At 41.5% G+C, this 26,085-nt stretch overlaps 1 protein-coding gene across 1 annotated transcript in view; it reads right to left on the bottom strand.

The window, feature by feature from the left end:
* Positions 1-26,085, bottom strand: part of CFAP61 (cilia and flagella associated protein 61) — a 298,453-nt gene that overhangs the window by 204,128 nt on the left and 68,240 nt on the right. Inside the window, exons 8-12 of the mRNA XM_044263545.1 lie at positions 25,740-25,831; positions 19,132-19,206; positions 15,572-15,750; positions 13,688-13,727; positions 10,910-11,049 (exon numbers count right to left, since the gene is read on the bottom strand). Coding sequence (XP_044119480.1) covers positions 10,910-11,049; positions 13,688-13,727; positions 15,572-15,750; positions 19,132-19,206; positions 25,740-25,831 — 526 coding nt within the window. The remainder of the gene's footprint in view (positions 1-10,909; positions 11,050-13,687; positions 13,728-15,571; positions 15,751-19,131; positions 19,207-25,739; positions 25,832-26,085) is intronic.

Genomic DNA, 26,085 nt, shown 5'->3' with positions numbered 1-26,085 from the left:
AGGGGTTTGAAGTGGCGGGGGGGTGGGAGGTTGGGGTACCAGGTGGTGGGTATTATAGAGGGCACGGCTTGCATAGAGCACTGGGTGTGGTGAAAAAATAATGAATACTGTTTTTCTGAAAATAAATAAATTGGAAAATAAAATAAAATAAAATAGAGAGCAACATTTAAAAAAAAAGATGAATAAATGAAGAAGATGTGGTATATATATACAATGGAATATTATGCCGCCATAAAAAGAAAAGAAATCTTGCCATTTGCAATGATGTGGATGGACTAAAGGGTATTATGCTAAGCAAAATACGTCAATCAGAGAAAGACAATTATTATATGATCTCTCTGATACGAGGAATCTGAGAGACAGTGTGGGGAGTCGTTCGGGGGGTAGGGAGGGAAAAATGAAACAAGATGGGATCAGGAGGGAGACAAACCATAAGAGACTCTTAATCTCATGAAACAAACCGAGGGTTACTGATGGGAGAGGGATAGAGTGGCTGGGCTATGGACATTGGGGAGGGTATGTGCTATGGTGAGTGCTGTGAAATGTGTAAGCCTGATGATTCACAGACCTGTACCCCTGAAGAAAATCAATCATTATATGTTGTATATATGGTCCATATATACAATGGTGCATTATGACTCCATCAGAAAGGATGAATACCCAACTTTTGCATCAACATGGATGGGACTGGAAGAGATTATGCTGAGTGAAATAAGTCAAGCAGAGAGAGTCAATTATCATATGGTTTCACTAACTTGTGGAGCATAAGGAATAACACTGAGGACATTGGGAGATGGAGAGGATAAGTGAGTTGGGTGAAATCAGAAGGGGAGACGAACCATGAGAGACTGGACTCTGAAAGTTTTGGAGGGGAGGGAGGTGGGGGGTTGGGTGAGCCTGGTGGTGGATATTATGGAGGGCATGTATTGCACGGAGCACTGGGTGTGGTACCTAAACAATAAATTCTGGAACACCGAAAAGAAATTTAGAAAGAAATAAAAAAATTTAAAAATACATTATATGTTAATAAAAAAAAAAGAATGTCTCTCCCTTTGCCCTCCCTGCCCACACGTGCCTGCACCCATGTGCACACTCTTTCTCCCTCTAAAAAAAATAATCACCATAAAAATAAATTAAAAAGCAGAGGGAAGAAGGCAGTTCTCGAGATCACATTCCCTGTAGGAGCTGAGTACTCCTGACAGGCAAAACCACCATGTCTAATATTAAATGTGTGATTTTTCTAAAGAGTTCTTTGTGCTTACAAATTAGTTAAAGAATTAAAGAAAATACCTAAATGGCTAAAATGAATAATAGGAGAAATAACAGGTGTTGGCAAGGATGCAGAGCCAGGATAACCATCTTATGTTGGTGGGAATGCTGTTATGGTGCAGTGATTATGGAGAACTGTATGGAGGTTCCTCAAAAAATTAAAAATAAAACTACCCTACAATCCAGTAATTGCAGTACTGGGCATTTACCCAAAGAACACAAAAACACTAATTCAAAGGGATACATGCACCCCAATATTTATAGCAGTATTATTTACAATAGCCAAACTACGGAAGAAACCCAAGCGTCCATGGATTGATGAATGGATAAAGAAGCTGTGGTATACAACAGAGTATCATTCAGCCATAAAAAAGAATGAAATCTTGCCATTTGCCATAACAGGGATAGAGCTGTAGAGTGTAACTGTAAGCAAAACAAGTCAGTAAGAGAAAGACAAATACCGTATGATTTCACTCATGTGGAATTTAAGAAACAAATGAGCAAAGGAAAAAAAACAGAGAGAGAAACAAACTGAGAAACAGACTCTTAACTATAGAGAACAAGCTGATGGTGACCAGATGGGCAGTGGGTGTGGGAAGGGAAACAGATGACGGGGATTAAGGAGGGCACTTGTGATGAATCACTATATTGTACACCTGAAACTAACATGATCCTGGAATTATAGTTAAAATGAAAAAAAAAAATAAAAGATCTAAGCTTTCTTTAGAAAAGAGCAGCCTGTGGCCATGTCCACAAAAAGAACATGGTATTGGTGATGTACATGTGGGTTTTGAGGGATGCCTCCCCCACACAACCAGGAGTAGGTTCTTACACAGAAAGGGGCATGGGAGCCAGAGGAACAGCACCAAGGAGATATATGCATGGACAAGCTGAGAAGCAGTGTAGAGCGGTGGCTGGTTGGCCACAAAACTCACAGAGGAACAGAGGAAGGTTCTTGATGAGGGCTTAGATGCGAACAGTGACAAAAAGATCATGATCTTCTAAGGGTGCAAAAACTACCTTGGCATATGAGACTTAAATTTTCCAGAAAGAAACCCAGGTGTATATGGTTTACTCCAACTTTATATGCGAGTGATAAAAAAAAAAAAAATGAAGCTGACACTGCAGATGGGTACAAAGTACAAGGAGAAACAAGGGCCTTGTTGCAACAAAGACTAATTTCCAGACAAATGTTCAAAGTCTTATTATTTTTTAAAAAATTAAATTGTTTGAAGATTTTATTTATCTGACAGAGACAGCACACACAGAGGAGCAACAGGCAGAGGCAGAGGGAGAGGGAGAAGCATGCTCCCCACTGATCAGGGAACCTGACGCAGGGTTCCAACAACCCAGGACCCTGGGATCATGACCTGAACTGAAGGCAGACGCTTAATGCACTGAGCCACCCAGGTGCCCCTAAAAAAAATAATAATAAATTATTTTTTTAATAAAAGCACAATAGGGGCACCTGGGTGGCTCAGTGCATTAAGCGTCTGCCTTCAGTTCAGGTCATGATCCCAGGGTCCTGGGATCGATCCCCACATCGGGCTCTCTGCTCAGCAGGGAGCCTGCTTCCCTTCCTCTCTCTGCCTGCCTCTCTGTCTACTTGTGATCTCTGTCTGCCAAATAAATAAATTTAAAAATATTTTTTAAAAAATAAAAGCACAATAAATCATAGTAAAAAGAGAGAGAGAGAGAGAGAAGAATATGAATTAAGTAAAGAAGCTACTAAGAACAAGGCCATTACTACAGCCAGACCCCATGAGCCATTCCTGATCCCGAGTCATCTGGTTGCTCTCCATTTCCAGTGTATATTTATTCATAAAAAGAATCCCAAGTCATAAGGAAATGTCAAACACACTCTATTTAACAATGCAGACAATGTAAAGTACACTTTAATAAAAAGTTCTACTTGAGACATAATAAAAATTTTAAAAATCAGTATATAAAAAAATAACTAGATTTTCTATGATAGAAGTAATGCATGCCCATGATTTTTACAAAATCAAACAAACATGAATAACCCAATTAAAAATGCATGAAAGATCTGAACAGATATGTTACCAACGTAGACATACAAATGGCAAGTAGTATCTGTAAAGATGCTCAGTAGCATACATTATTATGGAATTACAAATCAAAACAACAAGATAACCCTACACACCTATTAGAATGGCGGAAATTTAAGACTCTGACAGTACCAGTGCTGGTGAGGATGGGGAGCAACAGGAACTCTCAGTCACTGCTGATGAGAATGCAGAATGGTATAGCCATGTTGTTAGACAGTTTGGTAGTTTATACGAAACTCAACACTCTTGGGGGCCCAGGTGGCTCAGGCGGTTAATTGTCTGCCTTCAGCTCAGGTCATGGTCTCGGGCTCCTCGGATCAAGTCCTGCATTGGGCTTCTTGCTCAGAGGGAAGACTGCATCTTCCTTCCCCTCTGTGCACTCTCTCTCTCTCTCTCAAATAAACAAATAAAATCTTTTAAAAACAAAAAGCAAAACAAAACAAAAAACTTAACACTCCTACCATATGACCCAAACTTGTGCTCCTTCGTATATACTCAAATGAGGTAAAAACTTACACCCATACAAAAACCTGCACACAAATGGTTCTAGAAGCTTTATTCATAATTGCCCAAATTTAGAAGTCATTGAGATGTTTTTCAATAAATGAATGGGTAAATAAACTTGCTACATCCAGACAATGGAATATTATTCAGTACTAAAAAGAAATGAACAATCAAGCCACAGAGGAACTTTGAAATGTGTATTACTAAGTGGAAAAGGCCAATCTGTAAAGGCTACATACTGTATGACCCCAACTATAGGATTCTAGAAAAGGCAAAACTGGAGACAAAATTTTTACTGGAAACAGTAAAAAGATCAGTGGTTGCCAGGGGTTGTGGGGAAGGAGAGAGAGACGAAAGAGATGGAGCACAGAGGATTTATAGGAACTACTCTGTAGGATACTAAAATAGTGGACCCACGTCTTTATGCATTTGTCAAAACCCACAGAAAACACAATGAGTTGATTTTGGTTCATCAATGGTAGCAACTGGCAGAACTCTGGTGTGAGATGTAAACTGGGGGAGAGTCTGTCTGTGGGGGTGGTGGGGAAAAGGTATGTAGGAATTCTCTGATTTCTGCTCAGTGCTGCTGTAAACCTAAACCTGCTCCTAAAAGAAAAGGAAGGAAGGAAGGAAGGAAGGGAGAAAGAAAGTAAGTTTGTTAGTTCTTAATGAAACAAAAATCAAACACTGATAAACATAAAGCAAAAAGTAAGTCACCAGATGTGCCCCAACCTCACGGCTTTGTACCTCAGGTTAATGAAGTCTTACGTACACAAGGTTAATACAGTTAATAAAGTCTTGTGTATCCTGCTAGAACTTCTGTATATATGCAAGATAAAACGTAGACATGATGGGTCCACGGTATCCTTTCTTCCCTTCTTCTTTTTAATAACAGAACCAACTCTGGGGGCACACCTAACCTATCAGTGATAGACCCCCAGCTGCTCTCACAGCTAGGGGGGCCAGGCAACCAACTTTCTGACCACAGACTATGCACAGAAGTGATGCAAGTTCCATAAAAGGGACTTCTTCTTCATTTCTCTTCCTACCCTTATTCATGGGCTGGAATGTGGCCATGCTCTGGGCCAGCTCGAAGCACGAGAAGGAAAAGACCCCACTCCGGCAGTGGTCTAGAAATTCTGGGTACCATGGACCCCTCTGACAGTCTGGTGATGCGTGGGATCCTGCTCAGACTAATGTCTTTAACTGTGTAAAATAAGAGACAATGAATTATACTGAAATAGAGTTACCAAAATGTTTTAAAATGTGTTTTAGTAATATCTATGCCTCCTAATTAATACACTAAGTACTTACTAAAATTTCAAAGTAGAATGAGCATACGTATTTTGAGATATCTGAAACAACTTAACCTGATATAAAAATATCCATGATTTCCGCTTGTTACAAAGTGGCTTTGGGAACACTTCTGAGGCTTGTGGCCTCACCACGGAAGCACATGCTAAATTTCGGTTAGAGGTTAGTAAAATAAAGATGTAATTTTTCTTTCCATACAAATTCACAGACCCCCTGACTCATTATGCAGATGTTAGATAAACACCCTTATTCTACCAGATGAAGAAGCAGTCAGAGAAGGAACCTGGGTCCCCACACAACTTCATGGGGAAAAGTCTGCTCTTTTTTTTTAAATTTATTTTTTATTTTCAGCATAACAGTTCATTATTTTTGCACCACACCCAGTGCTCCATGCAATACGTGCCTTCTATAATACCCATCACCTGGTACCCTGACCTCCCATCCCCCGCCCCTTCAAAACCCTCAGATTGTTTTTCAGTCCATAGTCTCTCATGGTTCACCTCCCCTTCCAATTTACCCCAACTCCCTTCTCCTAACTCCCCATGTCCTCCATGCTATTTGTTATGCTCCACAAATAAGTGAAACCATATGATAATTGACTCCCTCTGCTTGACTTATTTCACTCAGCATAATCTCTTCCAGTCCCATCCATGTTTTTTTTTTTTAAAGATTTTATTTATTTATTTGACAGACAGAGATCACAAGCAGACAGAGAGGCAGGCAGAGAGAGGGAGAGGAGGAAGCAGGCTCCCTGCAGAGCAGAGAGCCCGATGTGGGACTCGATCCCAGGACCCTGAGATCATGACCTGAGCCGAAGGCAGCGGCTTAACCCACTGAGCCACCCAGGCGCCCCAGTCCCATCCATGTTGCTACAAAAGTGGGTATTCGTCCTTTCTGATGGAGGCATAATACTCCATAGTGTATATGGACCACATCTTCCTTATCCATTCGTCCATTGAAGGGCATCTTGGTTCTTTCCATAGTTTGGTGACCGTGGCCATTGCTGCCATAAACATTGGGGTACAGATGGCCATTCTTTTCACTACATCTGTATCTTTGGGGTAAATACCCAATAGTGCAACGGCAGGGTCATAGGGAAGTTCTATTTTTAATTTCTTGAGGAATCTCCACTCTGTTCTCCAAAGAGGCTGCACCAACTTGCATTCCCACCAACAGTGTAAGAGGGTTCCCCTTTCTCCACATCCTCTCCAACACATGTTGTTTCCTGTCTTGCTAATTTTGGCCATTCTAACTGGTGTAAGGTGATATCTCAATGTAGTTTTAATTTGAATCTCCCTGATGGCTAGTGATGATGAACATTTTTTCATGTGTCTGATAGCCATTTGTATGTCTTTATTGGAGAAGTGTCTGTCCATATCTTCTGCCCATTTTTTGATATGATTGTCTGTTTTGTGTGTGTTGAGTTTGAGGAGCTCATTATAGATCCTGAAGAAGGAAGACCATTCCATGTTCTTGGATTGGAAGAATAAACATTGTTAAAATGTCTATATTGCCTTTTTAATGCTATTCCGATCAAAATTCCACCAGTATTCTTCAAAGAGCTGGAGCAAATAATCCTAAAATTTGTATGGGATCAGAAGAGACCCCGAATCACTAAGGAAATGTTGAAAAACAAAAATAAAACAGGGGGCATCATGTTACCTGATTTCAAGATTTACTACAAAACTGTGATCACCAAGACAGCATGGTACTGGCATAAAAACAGACACATAGACCAGTGGAACAGAGTAGAGAGCCCAGATATGGACCCTCAAACTCTATGGTCAAATAATCTTCGACAAAACAGGAAAAAATATACAGTGGAAAAAAGACAGTCTTTTCAATAAATGGTGCTGGGAAAACTGGGCAGCTATATGTAGAAGAATGAAACTCGACCATTCTCTTACACCGTACACAAAGATAAACTCAAAATGGATAAAAGACCTCAATGTGAGACAGGAATCCATCCGAATCCTAGAGGAGAACATAAGTAGTAATCTCTTCGATATCAGCCACAGCAACTTCTTTCAAGATATGTCTCCAAAGGCAAAGGAAACAAAAGCGAAGATGAACTTTTGGGACTTCATCAAAACCAAAAGCTTCTGCACAGCAAAGGAAACAGTCAGGAAAACAAAGAGGCAACCCACGGAATGGGAGAAGATATTTGCAAATGACAGTACAGACAAAAGGTTGATATCTGGGATCTATAATGAAAAGTCTGCTCTTCTGTCCAGGTCTGCCCTTCTGTGTGATAGATGTGGAATTTCTCTCTGGCTCAAGTCACTGTGTTTTGGGGCTTTGGGGTCTCTCTGTTATAGTAGCTTTACCTGAAAACACAGTAAAGAAAGCAGTATGTGAAGGGGTGATGAGCTGACTCTAGAAGCTAACTGCTTTAGTTCTTTTTTTTTTTTTTTTAAGAGAGAGAGAGAGAGAGTGTGTGTGCCAGTGTGAGCAGGGTGGAGAGGGGCTAAGAGAGAGGGAGAGAGAAAATCTCAAGCAGACTCTGCCCTGAGCAGGGAGCCTCATGGGGGGCTTGATACCAGGACCCTGAGATTATGACCTGAGCCAAAATTAAGAGTTGAATGCTTAACTGACTGAGCCACCCAGGTGCCCCGAACTGCCTTAGTTCTAGTACCAGCTCTGCCACGTCCTGCTGATTCACTTTGAACTAATTACTTAACCTCTCTCCGTCTGTTTCCTTATCTGTAAGATGGGGATAATAATAATGGTTCCTAGCTAATAAAGTCACTGTGCATATTGATACATGGAAAGTGATTAAGAAAGTGACCAAAATACTATAAACCTACCATACATGTAAGATATCAGTACTAATACTATTACTGTTTGACTACTTGCTTTTTTTCACCATCCTAGACATCATTCCATAGATCTGTTTCTATTTTTTTCAAAATCTGCATAGCAATGTGCTGAGTGAAGATGCCAAAACTCATTTAGGCAGCCCCCAAACATAAAGTGATCATTTAGGATGTTTCTCCAAGTTTCACTTAAAAGGCTAATACATCAGTTATAGAGAAAGCTCTTTAGAACTACTCCCCCAACCCCTTTGTCATAAGATTTTGCAGCAACTTTACTAAGGTCTCATCTATATTCTATAAAATGCATGCATTTTAAACGCAGTTTAATGAACTCTATAATATCTTATAAGAATAAGACTACATATATATGACAGTAGCTTGAAAAAGGTAAATTACAGGAAATGCAAAGTATTGATATTATTTCTATCACACATATACTGTTTATTTTCTATTGATCAAGGTGGTCCTGTCCTGAAACAGAGCTGTGGGGAGCAGCTCAACTGCCCGTTTCTTCAGTGATGCCCTCAGACTGGTGTCTGGCAATGCACACCTCTAACTCTTGAGCTCCGGGAACGCACCTAAGTGATGCCAGACAGCAGCCTTTGGCCCAGGATGGGTCAGCATAGAACACAATCTGAGCCAATGAGAGGCAAATAGACTTTTGTGTTGGGGCTTCTGAAAAGAAGCCTACCCACCCCTCTTTTCCCATTGGACTGAGTTAAAGTGTCTAAAACTACCTCACCCATCCTGCAACTACAGAGGAAGCACTGGGCTAAGACGGGTCAACCTGGAAGAGGCAGATCAAATAGGGCTAACTAAACCCTCTGTGAAAACGGCATCGCCATTGGTTGGATGGATGGATTCTTCACTTGACTGGATTCTTCACTTGACTCTGTGTGGTAATAAATTCTCCAGTTACTTAAGCCAATTGGATGGGTTTCTGCTACTTGTCAGCACAAGAATCCTAGGCAGTACTCAAACTGGGTATAGAATTCCAAATTTTAGGCAATGTAAAGAAGGGAATTAAAAATCATCCCGGATGCTCCTACTACCACCCGGGGCAACTGGTGACCCCCTCTAGTGTTGCAGGCCAGGCTCTCTGGGAGGCAGCCTCACACAGTACTCTATAGGCCGGGATTTTTGAGCTCTTAGGACCCTCCCCCTCTGAAAGAGCTGACAGAAGCAGGACAGGGCAGAGGGAGAAGTCAGACTGCAAGCAGTAGGGTTACAACAAACACCCGGCAGATCCCGCTGGGAGTTCTGGGAAGACCCTTCAGAGTTGTCCCTCCTTTGAGGGAGTTGCTGCCCTTTTATACTCCATCTCCTCCCCCCAACCTCCCACATGCAAAACTAGTCACTGGATGCAGGCTGTTCTTTGGGAGGCACAAACTTGGGCAAAGCCCTTCTCTTCAGTCCAGGGTGATCTCTTTCAAGTGGGACCCAGCTTCAAACTGTTCACAGTTTGAAAGTGAGTTCTTTAGTCCTAAACAAGAGGAGTCAGGTGGCACAGCATAGTAGCACATCTTCATGTCCTCCCTTACTCTAGTTTAGTCATGTTTTGTCTTTCTTTAGAAATTTAGGTCATGTTTAGATGCTGTTTTATATAATGGTATGAGCCTAGCGTTACATTCTGAGCATTTTCCATTCATTAAATGTTCTTTAAATGAATTGCAAACAGAGTTATAATTCCTTCATATAGTTACTATAAAGTATTTAAACATTCTTCTACTTTTGTACATTTAGAGTATTTCCAATATCTTTAGTCCTTATATATAAATTTTTCTTTGCATCTCTGCAACCAGTTTTTAGGATATATTTCTAGGAGTGGAATTAAAGAGTTGACAGATATGAACCACTACAGTATTCTGGCCAAACTGCCCTTGGAAATTTCTTGTCAACTACATTCTGACCACTGCCACATTGTTTCATTAGAACTGAATGCTTGGGTGGGGGTGGTGGAAGGTTGGGGGAACCAGGTGGTGGGTGTTGGAGAGGGCACGGATTGCATGGAGCACTGGGTGTGGTGCAAAAACAATGAATACTGTTATGTTGAAAATAAATTTTAGGGGCGCTTGGGTGGCTCAGTGGGTTAAAGCCTCTGCCTTCGGCTCAGGTCATGATCCCAGGGTTCTGGGATCGAGCCCCGCGTCGGGCTCTCTGCTCCGCGGGGAACCTCCTTTCTCCCCTCTCTCTCTCTGCCTGCCTCTCTGCCTACTTGTGATTTCTCTCTGTCAAATAGAAAAAATCTAAAAAAAAAAATTAAAAAAAAATTTTTTTAATTAAAAAAAAAATCTTAAAAAAAAAAATCATCTCCAGGGTGCCTGGGTGGTTCAGTGGGTTAAGTCTCTGCCTTCAGCTCAGGTCATGATCTCAGGATCCTGGGATGGAGTCCTGCATCGGGCTCTCTGCTTAGCAGGGAACCTGCATCTCCCTCTCTCTCTCTGCCTGCCTCTTTGCCTACTTGTGATCTCTCTCTGTGTGTCAAATGAATAAATAAAATCTTTAAAAAAAAAAAAAAAGGAACTGAATGCTTCTCTATTTTAGATCTTACCAATATGATAAAAAATGATATCTCTTCTTGTCTGGGTTTCCATTCCCCTGATGAATATGTTTGAAGATTTTAAATACCCATTATTTTTTGTTTGTTTTTCTTCATATGCAAATAGTCTTGCTTTTTTTTTTTTTTTTTTTTTAGTCAGTTTTTCTATTTTGGTATCGTATGGTCTTTTGTTGACAATAAAATGTCTGACTGGACAGATAACTTTTTAATATGACTTTTTCCCGAACCCAAGGTTAAAATCACTTGATCAAGCTCTCCACCAATTAAAAAACAATTTTTGAAAGAAACCATTAAGTTAAAATGGCAGCAAGCTCCTTGTTCCATTCTCTTTGCTTAATTTCATGGATTGTCTTTTGGCCGAAGGTACGTTCACTTACTTGAGCAGTCCAGCCCGATGGAAGACATAGAGATCCTGCTCCAGCGTACAGTTGTTGAAGGGGACAATCTTCACAAAGTTCTGAATGAGGGCAAACTCAGGCGTGAGGTGCGGCAGGGAAATGATGCAGAAGTTCTTGTCCTAACGTGATTGGCGACCAGGACACACAGGGAGAGAATTGGAAACCATTCATCACTAAACAAATTCCTGCTGCCAAACACTATAGAAAATAGGGGGTAAAATGTGTAAAGGACAGGGTATTCAAGTTCAACTTTCCTGTAATTTGGAAAGTAATCATATGAAATTCAAGAGGATAAGGAACTATAAGCACACTGAGAAAATCTCCGCAAGTCCTGCTAAAACCTACATGAATGAACATTGTAAACCATGGGACCCATTCGCACAGCCCTTCTGTGGAAGTCAGTTTTGAAAGTAAGGTTCTTTGTGCTGGCAAATTCACTTGCACCCTGGAGGCAATGAAGGAGCACGGGTATCATAGCGAAGTCTCCAGGCTTGCTAAGTGATAGAGCACTAGCCCTGGTTCCCTCCTCTAAGATGAGAGTGTGGTGATCCTGGACTTTTCTTTTTTAAAATCTTGTATTATTCATGAATGGACATCTGTATTTTATCATGACATGATCCCATTTAGGCGAACAGAGCTAAGGATGTGTTTAACCTGGGAAGTGTGTTTAGTTAGCAGGCGTAGGAGGAACCAGATGTCCTCAGAGCTGCCACTTATCCCTGAGATCTGCACTGCCCAGTATGGGAACCAGCCGCCATGTTTGGACAGTGGGTTTTGGGGAATGTAGCTAGTGTGACTGGGTACTGAGTTTTTAATTTTATTTCATTTTCCTTAATTTTAAAATTTAAGTTAAAAAACTGATACTCAGCTATTGGGAAAGTTTTATGTTAGAACAACTTGGGTTTATGAATCTGCTTATTCAACTGTAAATTTTATGAAATCTAAGTGCAGATCAAGTATTTCTGATAAAAACGTAGTGTTTTCATTGAAATGTGCTACAGGTGTAATAATATATTTCAGATTTCAAACACTGGGGAAAAGACCGTAAAATATCTCAATAGCTTTTCATGCTGATTACATGTGAAAATGATTAAATTTGGGGCATATTCAGTTAAATAAAATATAGTATTAAAATCGAATTCACCTGTGTCTTTTTTGTTTTGTTTATTTATTTTTTTTAATGTGGCTGCTAGAATAGTTAGATTACTTATTTGGCTAGAATTTGTTGTCTATCAGACAGAGCTGCCCTAGACCATCTGTGTTCCACACAACCCACTTGACCCTCTGCCAGGTGCCTGCAGGAGTGGCTTGCTCTTCCCAGAGCTAATTTGTCCCTTTGGGATCTTGCCTCCTCCTGAACCCTGTGAAGGCATTACTTGTGCTAATCCAAAACCCTGGGGATGTTAGTGCAAACCAAAGGAGTGAATCATTGTTTGACCTTATCTTCCTTCTTTCTAGCAAAATAACACAGTTCCTTTTGGGGAACTTGAAAGTCAAGTTGTTGAAAAACTCAAGCTGAAAGTAAGGAATGGGTGCCAAGTCTCAGCGGACTTCTCTGGGAGAAGGAGACTACAATGAACTGCTTTGACTTGATTTGAAGGATTTAAGGATGCACAATAGAAGTATTTTGTTCCTGTTTCCACATAGCCTGAAAGACAACAGAATTAAACTGTAAAAGTGTCTTTTGCCTTTTTAAAGCCAGCATTGCTTTTGTAATGCTGGAGCTCTGCCTTTATTTGGACTTCAAAGTAGGAGTGAATTTAAATGCAGGAAAATTACTTTGGGGCATCTCTGAGGGAAATTGGCTTTGTAAATCCTACCTTAGGATAATCTACATTGCTTTATGAGCTTCAAAATGCCTTAAAAATTAATCCCCAAAAGTTACGAGAACAATGGAGATCATTACTACAAGCCTTCATTATATTAACAAAATAAGGAAATACAACCTATAATCACATAGGCTTCAGGAAACATTATTAAACCATATTTGTTTTTTGCCTCAGTAGAAAGAGTATCAGGAAAAATAAGACAATAGATACTTTGTTTGTAATTACCAAAGTGAAGAAATCTAGTTATTGACTTAACTGATAGGTGAGGGAGGAAAAACATCTTTGTAAAAATCCATTTTTTCCTCAATCATCTTCCTTCTCCACTTTCTTCCCTCCAATAAAGTGAGAAGTTGATTAGAATGTCCACCCCTCGACAACAGTGAATCAAAAATGGAGGCAGAAGACAGGAACAGAGTATGTTGTCTGCACTGGTCTGTTTGCCCGGCCCATCCGCCAAACCTGTCATAGTGGGTTGAGTGCCTCTTCCATGTCAGACACTCTGTTGGGCGACGCCCACCAAAACATCGATCACAAATTCCTACTTGCCTACTCTCAGAAACGCAATCTAATGATTTCAGAATTCTCTGAGCCACTGTAAACTATAAAGTAATATGGCAGTCTAATACACTTTTGTGTCGTTTCTGACATTTTCATATACTTGCAGCCTTCTATTAATGATCTGATTCTAACAAAACACCGTTAAAGCTATCCTTAAAAGAAATTGGACATTTAAAGGGAACAGAAACATCAATATTTTGAAGAGTCCATGATATGTCATTCAACCTTATTTTCAGAAAACGAAAGCAATTCAAACCTTAACATTCATGGAGATGTACATGTTTGGACAGTGAATATGGCATTTTGCTTTTCTATAAATTTTCTAGCTTGCAAAACCAATTGTATTACTCAAAATTCAGCATGTACTTACAGGGAAAAGGCTGAAAACAAAATTCATAAAGTCCAGTGACCTGTAAACAAGACAGTAAGCGTTGTCACTGACCCACAAGCAAAAGCAGTATCAGTATATATTTTAAAAGATTTATGGCTCTCTTCCTGTCAGGCAGTGATAGCCAACCACTAGTCAGAATTTATGTCTAGCTGAACATTGATCAACTTGCAGAAAATCATAAGCTTCATATTTCAGTAGTAAAATATTTTTCTATAACTAAACACATTACTATAACAATTAATAACCTGTGCATTCAAAGAGGTTCAACAGTCATTCTGTGAAATAATCTCTCCCTTTTTTGTTAGAGCTGTCAGAGAGATGTGGGTTTATTATAAGCAATTCTGATCTTTTTCTCTTTTACATGCAAAAGATTTTCTTACCACCTATGGTTCTATACTCACAGGTAAACCATAATGGTTCATCAAGTTGCTGTCTGAAAATTCAAAAGTCACATTCTAAGCACAATCGTATCTGAATGCACAGGGAAAAATAAATATACACAACAAGTCTAGAAGGGCTTATAGGCTTTTTAGATGTCTACCATACAAGTAAAATAAAGACTTCCCTTTTCAACTTCTAAGATTTCCAAAGAAATTGAAAACTTAAAAGGAAAAAAGTACGAGTAAAACATTTAAGTGAGATTGGGAGACTGGGAGTATGTTTAAACACATTCTCTAAGAAGAAAATGTCTAGCAGCACTCTTGGTCATCTAAAGGATACCCTGATCCTTCTGGTCTATCAAAATGGGCCGACCTTTTCTTCTTCCAGATTGTTCTGTGCAATAAAATGGTGGAGTCAGTGGGAATTCTAAAGGAGATATGGAATCTGGGCATCAAGGTCAAAGGTCCACTTCTAGACAACAGACAACAGAAGTACTGAACACACAGGGATAGGAAGTGGGGTGACTAAGTGGTCTGGTGGGCACCCAGGCTTTGTCTGGCACCATGCCTCCTCCTTCTAGCAGCTCTCCTGGAATGCTGTTCAGTGTCCTACTAGCCACCCTCAGATTACATGTGTGTAAGGCTCCAGCCCCAAATTTGCGGGTGGTAGTGAGGGAGGGAAACATGAGGCAAAGGACTAAACTGTCATCAAGTCCTGGCCTGGCCCCATCCATCAGCTCAGGAATGAGCCCAGACTGATCAGGTCCGATGGGGCTTTAGCTTGAAAGCCAGGCTCAAAGTCATCCTCACTAGGTTCTGGTACAAAGCCTCAGCCCACTGTCCATTTCTTTGGTCCCAAGAAGTGACACTGCTTTGAGAATGGGACCAGCAGCAGAGAACCAAAGGCAGGAGGCAGAGAGAGAAAATTGGAACTTGATGGGCTCATCTTGAATCAAGCCACATTAAAAATCAATCCTACCAGTAGACTTAACCTTTGTGATATGAAGCAATTATTCCATTTTTTAAAAGCCCATTTGGGTTGGATTTTCTGATACTTGCAACCAAAAGACTCCAGACAAGCAACCACCTAAATCCAAAGCCTTCCCCCTCCCGCCAATGCAAACTTTAAAGAATGGAGAGCAGCCCATGGTTACATAAGTGATGATTGTCCAGATCTCCAACTGTTGTTACACAGGTGAGCCAAAACCTGGGCAGTCCGATTCTATGGCCCTTGCTCAAATTTTATGGACTGAAACCTCAGGGACTTGGGCCCAGAAATCTGGACTTAAAAAAAGAAAAAACAAAAACAAAAACAAAACAAAAAGCAAGCAAGCAAACCAACCAACCAACCAACAAAAACCAAGGGGATTAGGATGTGAGGCCACGTTTGGAAACCACAGGCTCCATACGAATAAAATGTGAGGCCACCACTGCCTTAAGAAAAGTCTTACTATATAACAGACAACCCGGGATCGGTACTTGCCTTGCTTCATATTTCTCCTCGATACAAAAGAGCTGAATACAAAAAGCAGTTGAGGCTCCCTTGTAGATGGGGCGGAAGTCACTGGTCTCCTTGGGCAGTGAAATGGATGCCAAGCTCAGACAGCTGACACGGCTATCTGTATCACACACAGTGGACTGCTGACTGAGGTTTTCTATGTCCTACAGCAAGGAGACAAGAGGGACCAAGCAGGAATCCTATTCATTTTCTTCAATTTAATGGGCTCATGGTGGCATCGTGTCTACATTACCTGGTCTCCCTAGGCAGGATGTGACAGTCTCACCTGAAACAAATCATCCTGAGCCAGGCCTAGTTTCAATGAGATGTTCCTAAAGAGATATTCAAGATTCATAATGGGATTGAAAGATGTCCTCATGTGAAGGTCAGGAAAGGAATGGTTTCCACTGGTCTTTCCCATTGAATCCACATTTCAACTATAACACTGGGTGGGGTAGGGTTATATACCTCTCAATTCTGTAAGCAAAACACCTGTCTCCCCAAACATTTTCACTGTGATTTTGTGCTACAAGAATTTTTCAATCTTGGGACTGTTTGGGTGATTTGGTGATGAGGTGGAGTCCAGAGAGGTCCAACCGGCAGAACCATCTGGAAAGTTGGCATTAGACCTTCCAGTCTCATTTTAGGGGTGTCTAAGAAGGTATTCCAGCTCAGTTAGAGGAAAATGATTCATACTGAGATCCTTCTCAGAGTTCTTTTAAATCAAAGTAATGCATCCAACATGAAAATAATATCAGCACTAAAACCTTATAAAGAAAATCAGGAGTCCCCTGTCCCGCTGATCCCTCTTCCTATTGGCTAGCCCTTTCAACTTTCTCATTTCTTTGGCATTTACTCCTGTGTCTCTGAATATGTGCTCAATCTTTTGGAGACTGTGATAGGCAGAACAGTGGCCCCCCAAACTATACATGGCCCTATCCCTGGAACCTGTGCATTTTACAGAGCAACAGGGACTTTGCAGAGGTCATTAAGTGAAGATTTTAATACAAGATTTTAACTTTAACACAAGTGAAGTTTTTAACGCAAGTGAAGATTTTAACACAAGATTTTAACACGGAGATTACCATGGGTTATCTAGGTGGGCCCAATATAAGCAGAAGGGTCCTTATTTAAAAAAAAAAAAAAAGGCAGGAAGGTCAGAGTCGAGAGACTGGAAGATGTTACCAGCTTTGAAGATGAGGGTACCACATGTCAAGGAATGCAAGTAGCTTCCAGAAGCTGGCAAAGGCAAGGGAGGGATTCTCCCCAGAGCCTCAGAAGGAACAGAGTTCTGCCTGCACATGGATCTTAGCACTCGTTTGGGGTTTCTGACCTCCAGAACTATATAATAATAAATTTATGTTGTTTTAAGCCACTACATTCATGGTAATTTGTTACCACAGTGATAAGAAAAAACTTATACAAAGACCTGGCTTCTGGCATTCAGAGAACATGATAGCAGGAGAGGACAGGGTTTCTACCTTTGAAATGGAGAGTTCCACTTTCCCGTCTGTTCTGTTCTCCTCCATTACACAGCCTCACACAGTGCAGCCTAAATCTGAATTTGGAGCTGTTTTCATCCCATCTATCTAGAGAATGATCATTTAGTTACTTCACTTGAGCATGGTGGACGGGCCAGGAGCTGTCTGCTACCAGTCTGTCAGACTCCTCACTTCAGCCCAGTCTTTACCCTTCCTTCCAGAAGTCCCAGGCCTTTTGTGGACACAGGAGAAAAAGGCTTTCTCCACTGTGCTAAGCCAGTGTAAACTCCTCCATTGATTTTCTTCATTCTCAACATTTTGAAAGGGCTCACTGTCCAATATCTTCTCTCCTAGTTGTGTTGTCTTTGTGGATTTGTGGCCCCCTTCTTATTGCTTTACTGTCATTTCTGTGGCTTTTTTTCCAGAAGGGAGAGGAGATAAACATAGGACATCAATCTACCTTGTTGACCCAGGGGCCCTCTGGGGGTTCAGTATGTCTTACACAGCAGGGACCGTCCTGTCCCCTCCTCCACATCCACATTCTGGTTTGGGGTCCTACAGGAATAGCGACCTCGTACAAGTATAGCATGCCTCACCCTCTGCTCCATGCCTCCTTCTCTCCTCCCCAGAGCCTGAGGAGTCAGTGCCCTGGTGTGGGTCAAGGAATGCAAGTAGCATTGGGTGTCCCCAGAAGCAAACTCTGAGCTAAGTTTATCTAAGGAGGGATGAGAGGAAATTCTGCAGGGAGAGTGGGGAAGGGAGGCAAGGAAAGAAAGGACAGCAGTGCAGAGTGTCCCGCTCCATCCTGCTGAGATCCCTGGGAGACCCTGGAGAATACATCTCAGAGCTGTCTCACCTAAGAGGCAAAGAAACTGGGGTACTGCTTCTCCAACTACGTTCAGTCATTATCTGATGGCTGTTCCCCAAAGATTCTGACCTGCTTGCCGGCATGGCGCCAGAAAAAAACCAGGCACCTGAAGTTCCCATCCTCGGGTACTGAGGAATGACCAGTGCCAGAAAGACATGGGTGGGGTCCCATGGCAGGTGCTAAAGTGAGATTCAGAAAATGGACCCCCGCCTGCCTGCTGCACTCTATTCCTAGCAGCATATCTGGCTCCTGACTGCATGAGTTCCCCTGACCTCCACACACTCTACCTAGCAGGGCTGACCCCTCTCCAACAGTGAAGACGCCTCCAGCCAGGTGTGTACACTGAATTCAGTGGTGGGGAACTAGGAAATACACTTGTTACAGGGCCAACATTTTCCCCCCAGTTCAGCTTTGGCCAACATCAAGAGGCACCTTTACCCCAGGTGACTTCCATGTAGACTTCCTAATGGCTCAGAATCTGGAGAAGAAAGGGGGACCAAAATCTGGCCCTCGCTCAGAATTCCGACATTTGAGATTAGTGCTCCATTAATGTGGTCCTCCCAGGACCTCTGTGGAGATGACCTGACTTCGTGTTTGGTCAAGGGCTCTCCAGACTTCTCGGGTTGACTCACAAGCCCAGAAGAGGCACCAGGGAACCCACTGAAAGCTCAGAACTGGGCTCACCACTGGGGCATGAGAGTGTCTCATCATGTGACTCTCCCACTTACAACTTTCAAGGCCCTCATCTGCTCCTTAGGAAAAATTTGAAATCCCGAGCAGTGTCCACAGAGCCCAGCCAAATGACCCGAATCCTTGATTTTCTAGCAGGAAACAGGACATACCCCACCAGAGAGGGCCAAGGAGGTTCAACAAAGGAAGGTGTGGGCAAGGAGAAGGAAGCCAGCAAAGGATGAAGAAGTGTGCCACATGTGTCAGGTGGCAGAAGATTCTACCACCCCTTGGCCTGAAATTCTAACAGTATAGCTTCTAGGACCAAGCTGTACAAAGGATACAGAACAAAGGATATCTTGGTGGAGGAAGACTTCACTGAGGGAGGCTTTGGGGAATCAGTGCTAAAAAAGTGGCAGCTCTGAGCTGGTAGAGAGAGGCAGGGAGGCCTGGAAGAGGAGCAAGCCCACCAACACTCAATGAATAGTGACCCTTGTGGGGCCAACCAGCCGGTGCTCGAGTCCTACCTCCATTTCACTACTGTTTCCGCTGTGGACTGCAGACAAAAGTTCCTCAGCTGTGGCTTCTTCTGTGATTCTCCCCTGTGGATGACAAAGGCAAGATATTTCATCAACACCTAGAGTGGTTCAGAGCCCCAGCTCTGGAACCAACTGCCTTGGGTTCAGATCCTGCCTCCACAGCTTACTGGCTTGGGATAGTCATGGAGTCTCCACAGCTTCATCTGTAAAAAGGGGCTAAAAGAAGCACCTACCTGACCAGGTTGTTAGGAGAATAAAATAAGGACAGATAGATAGAGCGATGCTAGTGCACTGTTGGTTCCTCCTAGTTCCCTGTAGATGTTAGTTATTACTTCATTATTCTTAGTCTTCTGTATAACTTGAAAGCTGCACTCAGTCTTTTTTCCAGCTGCTTTATTGAGGTATAATTGACAATAAACCATATATATTTGAAGTATACCTTTTTAAAAGTTTTAACCTATGTCTGCCTCTGTAAAAATATCACCACAATAAAAACAATGAGCATATACATCACTTCCCAAAGCTTCTGTGTTTCTAGTACCCCTCCCTTCCCTGGTCCGTTCCACTTGGTCAACCACACGCAAACGGTTGTCTGCCTTTTGTCACTATAGATTATAGGCTGAGTCTATTTCTGGGTCTTCTATTCTGTTCCATTAATCTGTCTGTTGCCCTTGGCATTGTTATCACAAGGGCCTAATGACAGGAACTATACAGCAAACCTTGCAATCAGTAGTATTAGTCCAACAACTGTTCTGTTCCAAAGTTGTTTCGGTTATTCAGGGTCATTTCCATTTTCCATATGAATTTTGGAATCAATTTTTCAGTTTCTAGAAAAATTCCTCCTGAAATTTTGACTGAGAATGCATTGACCAATTGAGGAAGATCTGACACCTTGACAATATCCAGTCTTCAAAACCAGGAGCATGGGATCTCTCTCCATTTATTTAGGTCTTATTTCATTTCTCTCAGAAACATTTTGTGGTTTTCAGCATACAAGTCTTGAACATCTTTTGTCAGGCTTATCTCTTCATATTTTGTATATTTATACTAGTGTAAATGGCATTTATTTCAATTTCTGGTTGTTAATTGTTTTTACATGGAAATAAAATTGAACTTTGCATGTTAATTTTTGTATATATTGAGCAAGAGGCTAAATTATTTACTAATTCTAGTAGCTGTTTTTTAGATTCTAGATGACTATGTTATATCCGCAAATAAAGGACAGTTTTAATTCTTCCTTTCTAATCTGGATGCCTTTTACTTCTGTTGTCTTGTCATGCTGGCTTGAACTTCCAGTTTAATTTAAATAGAAGAGGTGAGAGCAGACATTCTTGCATTGCTTCTGACCATGGTGGGAAAGCATTTAGTCTTCTATCATTAAGTATGATGTTAGCTACAGCGTTTTCAAAAATAGCTCTAACAAACTGAAGAAGTTTTTTCTGATTCCTAATTTTCTGAGAGTTTTAATGAGAAATGAATGTTGAATTTTCAAATGCCTTCCCTGTATTTTTGAGAGAAACATTAGGTGATCTTTTAGCTTGTTAATATGGTGAATTACACTTTTTTTTTTTTTTAATAGGTTCCATGCCGAGCGTGGAGCCCAGGGAAAGGCTTAAACTCATGACCCTGAGATCAAGACCTGAGCTGAGATCAAGAGTTACTATGTTTAGCTGACTGAGTCACCCAGGCACCCCTGATTTTTTTATGTTAAACTAACCTTGCATTCCCAGAATAAACCCTACTTTGTCATGATGTACTGTCCTTTTTATGTATTAATTCAGATTACTCAGGGTTTTTTTGAGGATTTTTCCATTAATGTTCATGAGAGCTATTAACCTGGAATTCCATCTTCTTGTAATGTCTTTGTTGTGAGAAGACATACTTTAGATGACTTAAGTTCTTTTAACTTTATTTAGATTTATCTTGTGGCCCAGAAAATGGTATACCTCATGTGCACAGAAGAAGTATATATATTCTGTCATTTGGGGGGTAGAGTGTTCTATTAAGTGTCAATTAGGTCAACATTGTTGATAGTGTTCTTAAAGTCTATATTCTTACGGATTTTCTACTTGTTCTGTCAATTATTAAGGGAGGGATATTGAAATCTCCAAGTAGAGTCATTTATTTGTTTGTATTTGCAGTTTTATCAGTTTTTGCTTCATGTGTTTTAAAATTCTATTAGATGCATAAATATTTAGGATGTTACATTCTCTTGATCTTTGTTACTTCTGGTAATATTCTTTGTTCTGAAATCCACTATGTCTGAAATTAATAAAGCTACTCCAGCTTTTTCATTAGTGTTAACATGCTGTATCTTTTTGTATCTTTTTAATTTGAACCTATTGTATCTTTGTATTTAAAGTTCATTTTTTGGGTCCCTGGGTGGCTCAGTTGGTTAAGTATCTGACTTTGGCTTGGGTCATAATCCCACAGCGCTGGGAACAAGCCCCAAGTCAGCCTACACACATTAAGGAGTCTGCTTCTCCCTCTTCCTCTCCCTCTGCCCCTCCCCCTGCTTGTGCTTTCTCTTTCTCTCTCTCTCTCAAATAAGAAATAAAATCTTTTTTTAAAAAAATGCATTTTTTCTTGTTTGCATATGATTGAGTCTTGCATTTTCATCCAATCTATCTTGATCTTATATAATCTTTGGGACATTCAATGTACATTACATTTAATGTAATTATCAATATTGTTAGGTTTAAGTCTGCTATTCTGCTATTTGTTTTATATTTGTTCCTCTGCTCTTTAAACCCTTTTTACATCTTTTTGCCTTCTTTTGGATTAGTTATATATATATATTCCATAAAAGATTTTATTTTTAAGTGATCTCTATACCCAACATGGGTCTTGAACTCACAACCCTGAGATCAAGAGTCACACGCTCTACCAACTGAGCCAGCCAGGTATATTGTTGTATATTTTTATGGTTCCACTTTCTCTCTCCTGTATTTTTATTAAGTATAACTCTCTGAATTTGATTTGCAACTTCAGTATTTTTTAGGGTTTATGATTACATCTTTAACTTATAACTTCTATCTTTTTTTTAAAAGATTTTATTTATTTATTTGACAGAGATCCCAAGTAGGCAGAGAGGCAGGCAGAGAGAGAGGAGGGGAAGTAGGCTCCTCGCTGAGCAGAGAGCCTGATGTGGGGCTCTATCCCAGGACCCTGGGATCATGACCTGAGCCAAAGGCAGAGGCTTTAACCCACTGAGCCACGCAGGTGCCCCTTATCACATCTATCTTCAGGTTATACTATACCACATCAGGTATGGCAGAAGAGACCTCAAGTAGTATATTTACATTTCTATCCTCCTGGTTTTTATACTGTTCTTGTCATACATTTCATTTTAACATTTGCCAGAAGCCCCAGACTATGTTGTTTTTATTTTATTTAAGCAATCAACTATCTTTTAAAGAGATATAAATAATAAAAACAAAATCTTACATGTGTACCCATCCTGCCACCATTCCTCATTCCTCTGTGTAGATCCACAGTTCCATCTGGTATTGTTTCTCTTCTGCCTGAAGGACTTCCAACATTTCTTGTAATATATGTCCACTGGTAATGAATTTGTTCACCTTTTGTGTGCAGATCAAAATTTTACTCTCATTTTTGCAAGACACTCAATGGGTATAAAATTCTAGGTTGATAGATTATCTTCTTCCAGGTATTTAAAGATGCAACTGCACTGTCTTACTGCTTACACTGTTTCCAATGAGAAATCTGCTGCAACTATGATCTTTATTCCTCTGTTCCCAGCTTGCCTTTTCCCCCTTTCTGGCTTCTTTTAAAATTCTTTCTTTATCACTGGTTTTCCACTATTTGATTATGATGGGCTTTGGTAGAGTTGTCTTCCTGTTTCCTGTGCTTGCTGTTTGTTGAGCTGTGTCTGTGGGGTTACTGTTTTCATAAAATCTAGAATTTCTTTATAGGCATCATTTCTTCAAATATTTTTTCTATTCCAACCTCTCCCTCCTCGTCTTTATAGACTCTACCTGCACACATATTAGCTACTTGATATTGTCCCACAGCTCACTGATACAATATCTTTCTTATTTTTTTAATTCTCATTTCTATTTCAAGTTTACTAACCTTTTTTTTTCCTGTGATGTTTAATCTATAGTTAATCCTCCCATGTATTTTTCATCTCATGAATTGCAGTTTTTATGTTAGGGGTTTTATTTGGGGTGCTTTTATATCTTCCATGTCTCTCTTTGAACTTTGGAACTTATGTAGTTCTAACAATTGTTTCAATGTTCTCATCCACTAATTCTAATATCTGCTTCAGATCTAGGGTAGTTTCAGCTGGTTATCCTATCTTATGCATTATACAGTCTCAGCTTTTTTCAGTGCCTGGTAATATCTTCTTAGATTCTAAACCTTATAATTTAACCTAGTTGGGTGCTAGTTAATTTTGTACTCCTATACTCATTCTTGAACTTGGCTCTGGAACTCAGCCACTTGGGAGCAGTTTGATCCTTTTGGTTCTTGCTCTACAGATATGTTAGACACAACTGGTGCAGTGCTCTCTCTAGAGCTAATTATTCCTTACTACTGATGCAAAACTCTTCTGTGCACTCTTCCAATGCCCTAAGGTTTTCCAGTGAGCCCTAAGTTTCTCCAGACTGGCTGATGAGAACAGGCAGAGCTTCTAGCTTTGGATAAGCACTGGGCACTGTGAACTTGAATCCTTTTCTGTCCTCAGCCTGACCTTCACTAGTTCCTCACATGATGATTGGTCTTCAGTTCAATACTCAAGAACAACCCTCTGTTGGTGTCTCATACCTCTCCCTGTGCAGCTTTTTCCTCTCTGATACTCTGTCCCGTAGACCTTAGCAGCTTTAGTCTCCATAGACTTACAGACCTGCCTCCTCAATTCAGGGAGTCCACTGGGTTCCCACTGGGTTCTCCTGCCCCATGCCATGGCCTAAAACTCTCTCAAGGCAGGAAGCCAGGGCAATTGGAGGACTTGCCTGGCTTGTTTTCCATCTCTCCCATCATTCTACTTGGTTACCTGATAAGCAGTGTCTTAAAAACTTCTATCTCTTACATTTTGGCCACTTTTTGGTTTTTCCAGCAGGAGAATAAATCTAGTCTCTCTTACTCTGCCTTTGCCGAAAGCAGAAGCCCTTAGGACTAAGTTTTTCTTTTTCATTAACTTCAGATGCTTCATTTCCCTTAACTTAATCCATGTCATACAACCTTCTTTAAAAGGTCCCCTTCTCTGGGATGCTTCCCATCCTCCTTTCCACATACTGAATTAGGCTCTCCTCTCCCATAGCAAGTCACTACCTCTTGAAGGCTGGGGTTGTGTTTTGGTCTCATGAGTACCCTCTGACACAGCAGAGTGCCTGACCATTGTGCATGCCCAGTCTCCATGCAGAGACTAAATCAGCACTTGAAATATAATAGCCAACCAGCTACAGGTTGGAAGCTTTTGTCGTTTGGGGTTTAAGAATACCTTTTTCATAGAGACAGTGTGAAAATCTGGGAGGACAAGCCAGGTGGACTAGTGTTGAGATAAAGGTCTTCCCTCCATCCTCCTTTTCCCAAGATTTTATTTACATGAGTTTATGGGCAAGAAGGAACACTGTTTTGTCCAAGGTCCAGAAGCAATGGCTCAGCACCTGCCCCCCCATCCTGGGCTCAGGGAGGGGTTCTGGACCCAGCTGGGTGGAGAAGTCAGGCAGACCAGAAGCTGAAGGAGGTGTGTAGGGAAACACATCTTGGGATTCTGGCCACAGGCAGATGTAGGACCAGGCCAACAACATTAGCCTGGAGATGAGCCTGTTTTCCCACCCCCTACATGAGGCCTTGTTCCTAAGGACACAAAAGACATGCTCTGAGGTTCTGCAGGAGCATGTGAGCACCCAGAGTCCAGTAAATGTGGGCATTCATATTACTGCAAACCCATCAGCGGTTAGAAGTTGGCAGAGCTGGAACACAGGACTGGATCTATTGGCTTGTCTGCCAAATCCTACATAATCTATTACGCGGCTGACTGTGGCCCTTGTTGCTACAGGTTTACCCCTTCTTTAGGTGAGGGCAGCAGCAGCACGTGCAGAGTCCTGGCAACAGGAAGGTGCAGGTGGTGGTGGGGCTCCTGCTGAGACCAGGCAGAGACAAGTGGAGCCAGCGGCTCTGCAGGAAGCTGTGGAGGGCATCTTGCTAGCTTCCAAGCCCGATCAGGCAGGAAGGAAAATAGGGAAATAGGTCCTCGTGTGAGTATGTGGGGAGCATGTAAGGCTCTTCAGTAGGTCTGGATGGTCTACCTGGCTTTAAATGAGCAGTTTTATCTGCCTCAGCCTCCTGGAATCAGGAACGATGAGAAGGAAGGAGAAGGGATGAAACTCCATTCTGACCCGTATTCTTGAAGCCAGCGATGCAGCTCTGATCTGTCTGTTATAAACACGCACCCAGGGCACCCTCCCTGTTATAAACACCCTCCAAGCCTGCTGTCTCCCCGGTCTGAGGATTAGTGAGGTCCTGTCTACAGCAGGCATCAGAACTCGGTCATGAGCCAGCCCCCCACAACACAAGCAGCCCCCACACCTGCCCCAGGGCCCCAGGCATGGGTGAGTGACCTCTGTTACCTGAGTGCCTTCCATGGCCTGTGGAGAAACAGGTTCCCGTGGCTCCTCAACTATTTTCAGGGAACTGTGGTTGCTAGTACCAAGCTCAGCATCTTTGAGAGAGAGAATGGCATAAGGACAGAAAATAGATGATAAACATCTGCAGAGCCGCAGGACACGGAAGACAGCATGGTAAACTGGTGTGTTTCTCACCTGGGGCATATCTGAAGAACGACAGAGCAGAGGACAGTACCACAGGGTGGGGAGCCCACCCCAATTCTGACCTGTTAGGGCCCTTAAGCATGTGATGGAGATAAATTGATACCCGCCCCTATAGAGTTATGGGGGAAACATGATGCCAGTCATG

The sequence above is a fragment of the Neovison vison genome, chromosome 8 (assembly GCF_020171115.1).
Source record: "Neovison vison isolate M4711 chromosome 8, ASM_NN_V1, whole genome shotgun sequence".
In the NCBI taxonomy this organism is placed as follows: Eukaryota; Metazoa; Chordata; class Mammalia; order Carnivora; family Mustelidae; genus Neogale; species Neogale vison.
Note: the sequence above shows the minus strand (reverse complement) of the source record. Positions and strands in the feature narration are given on the sequence as shown.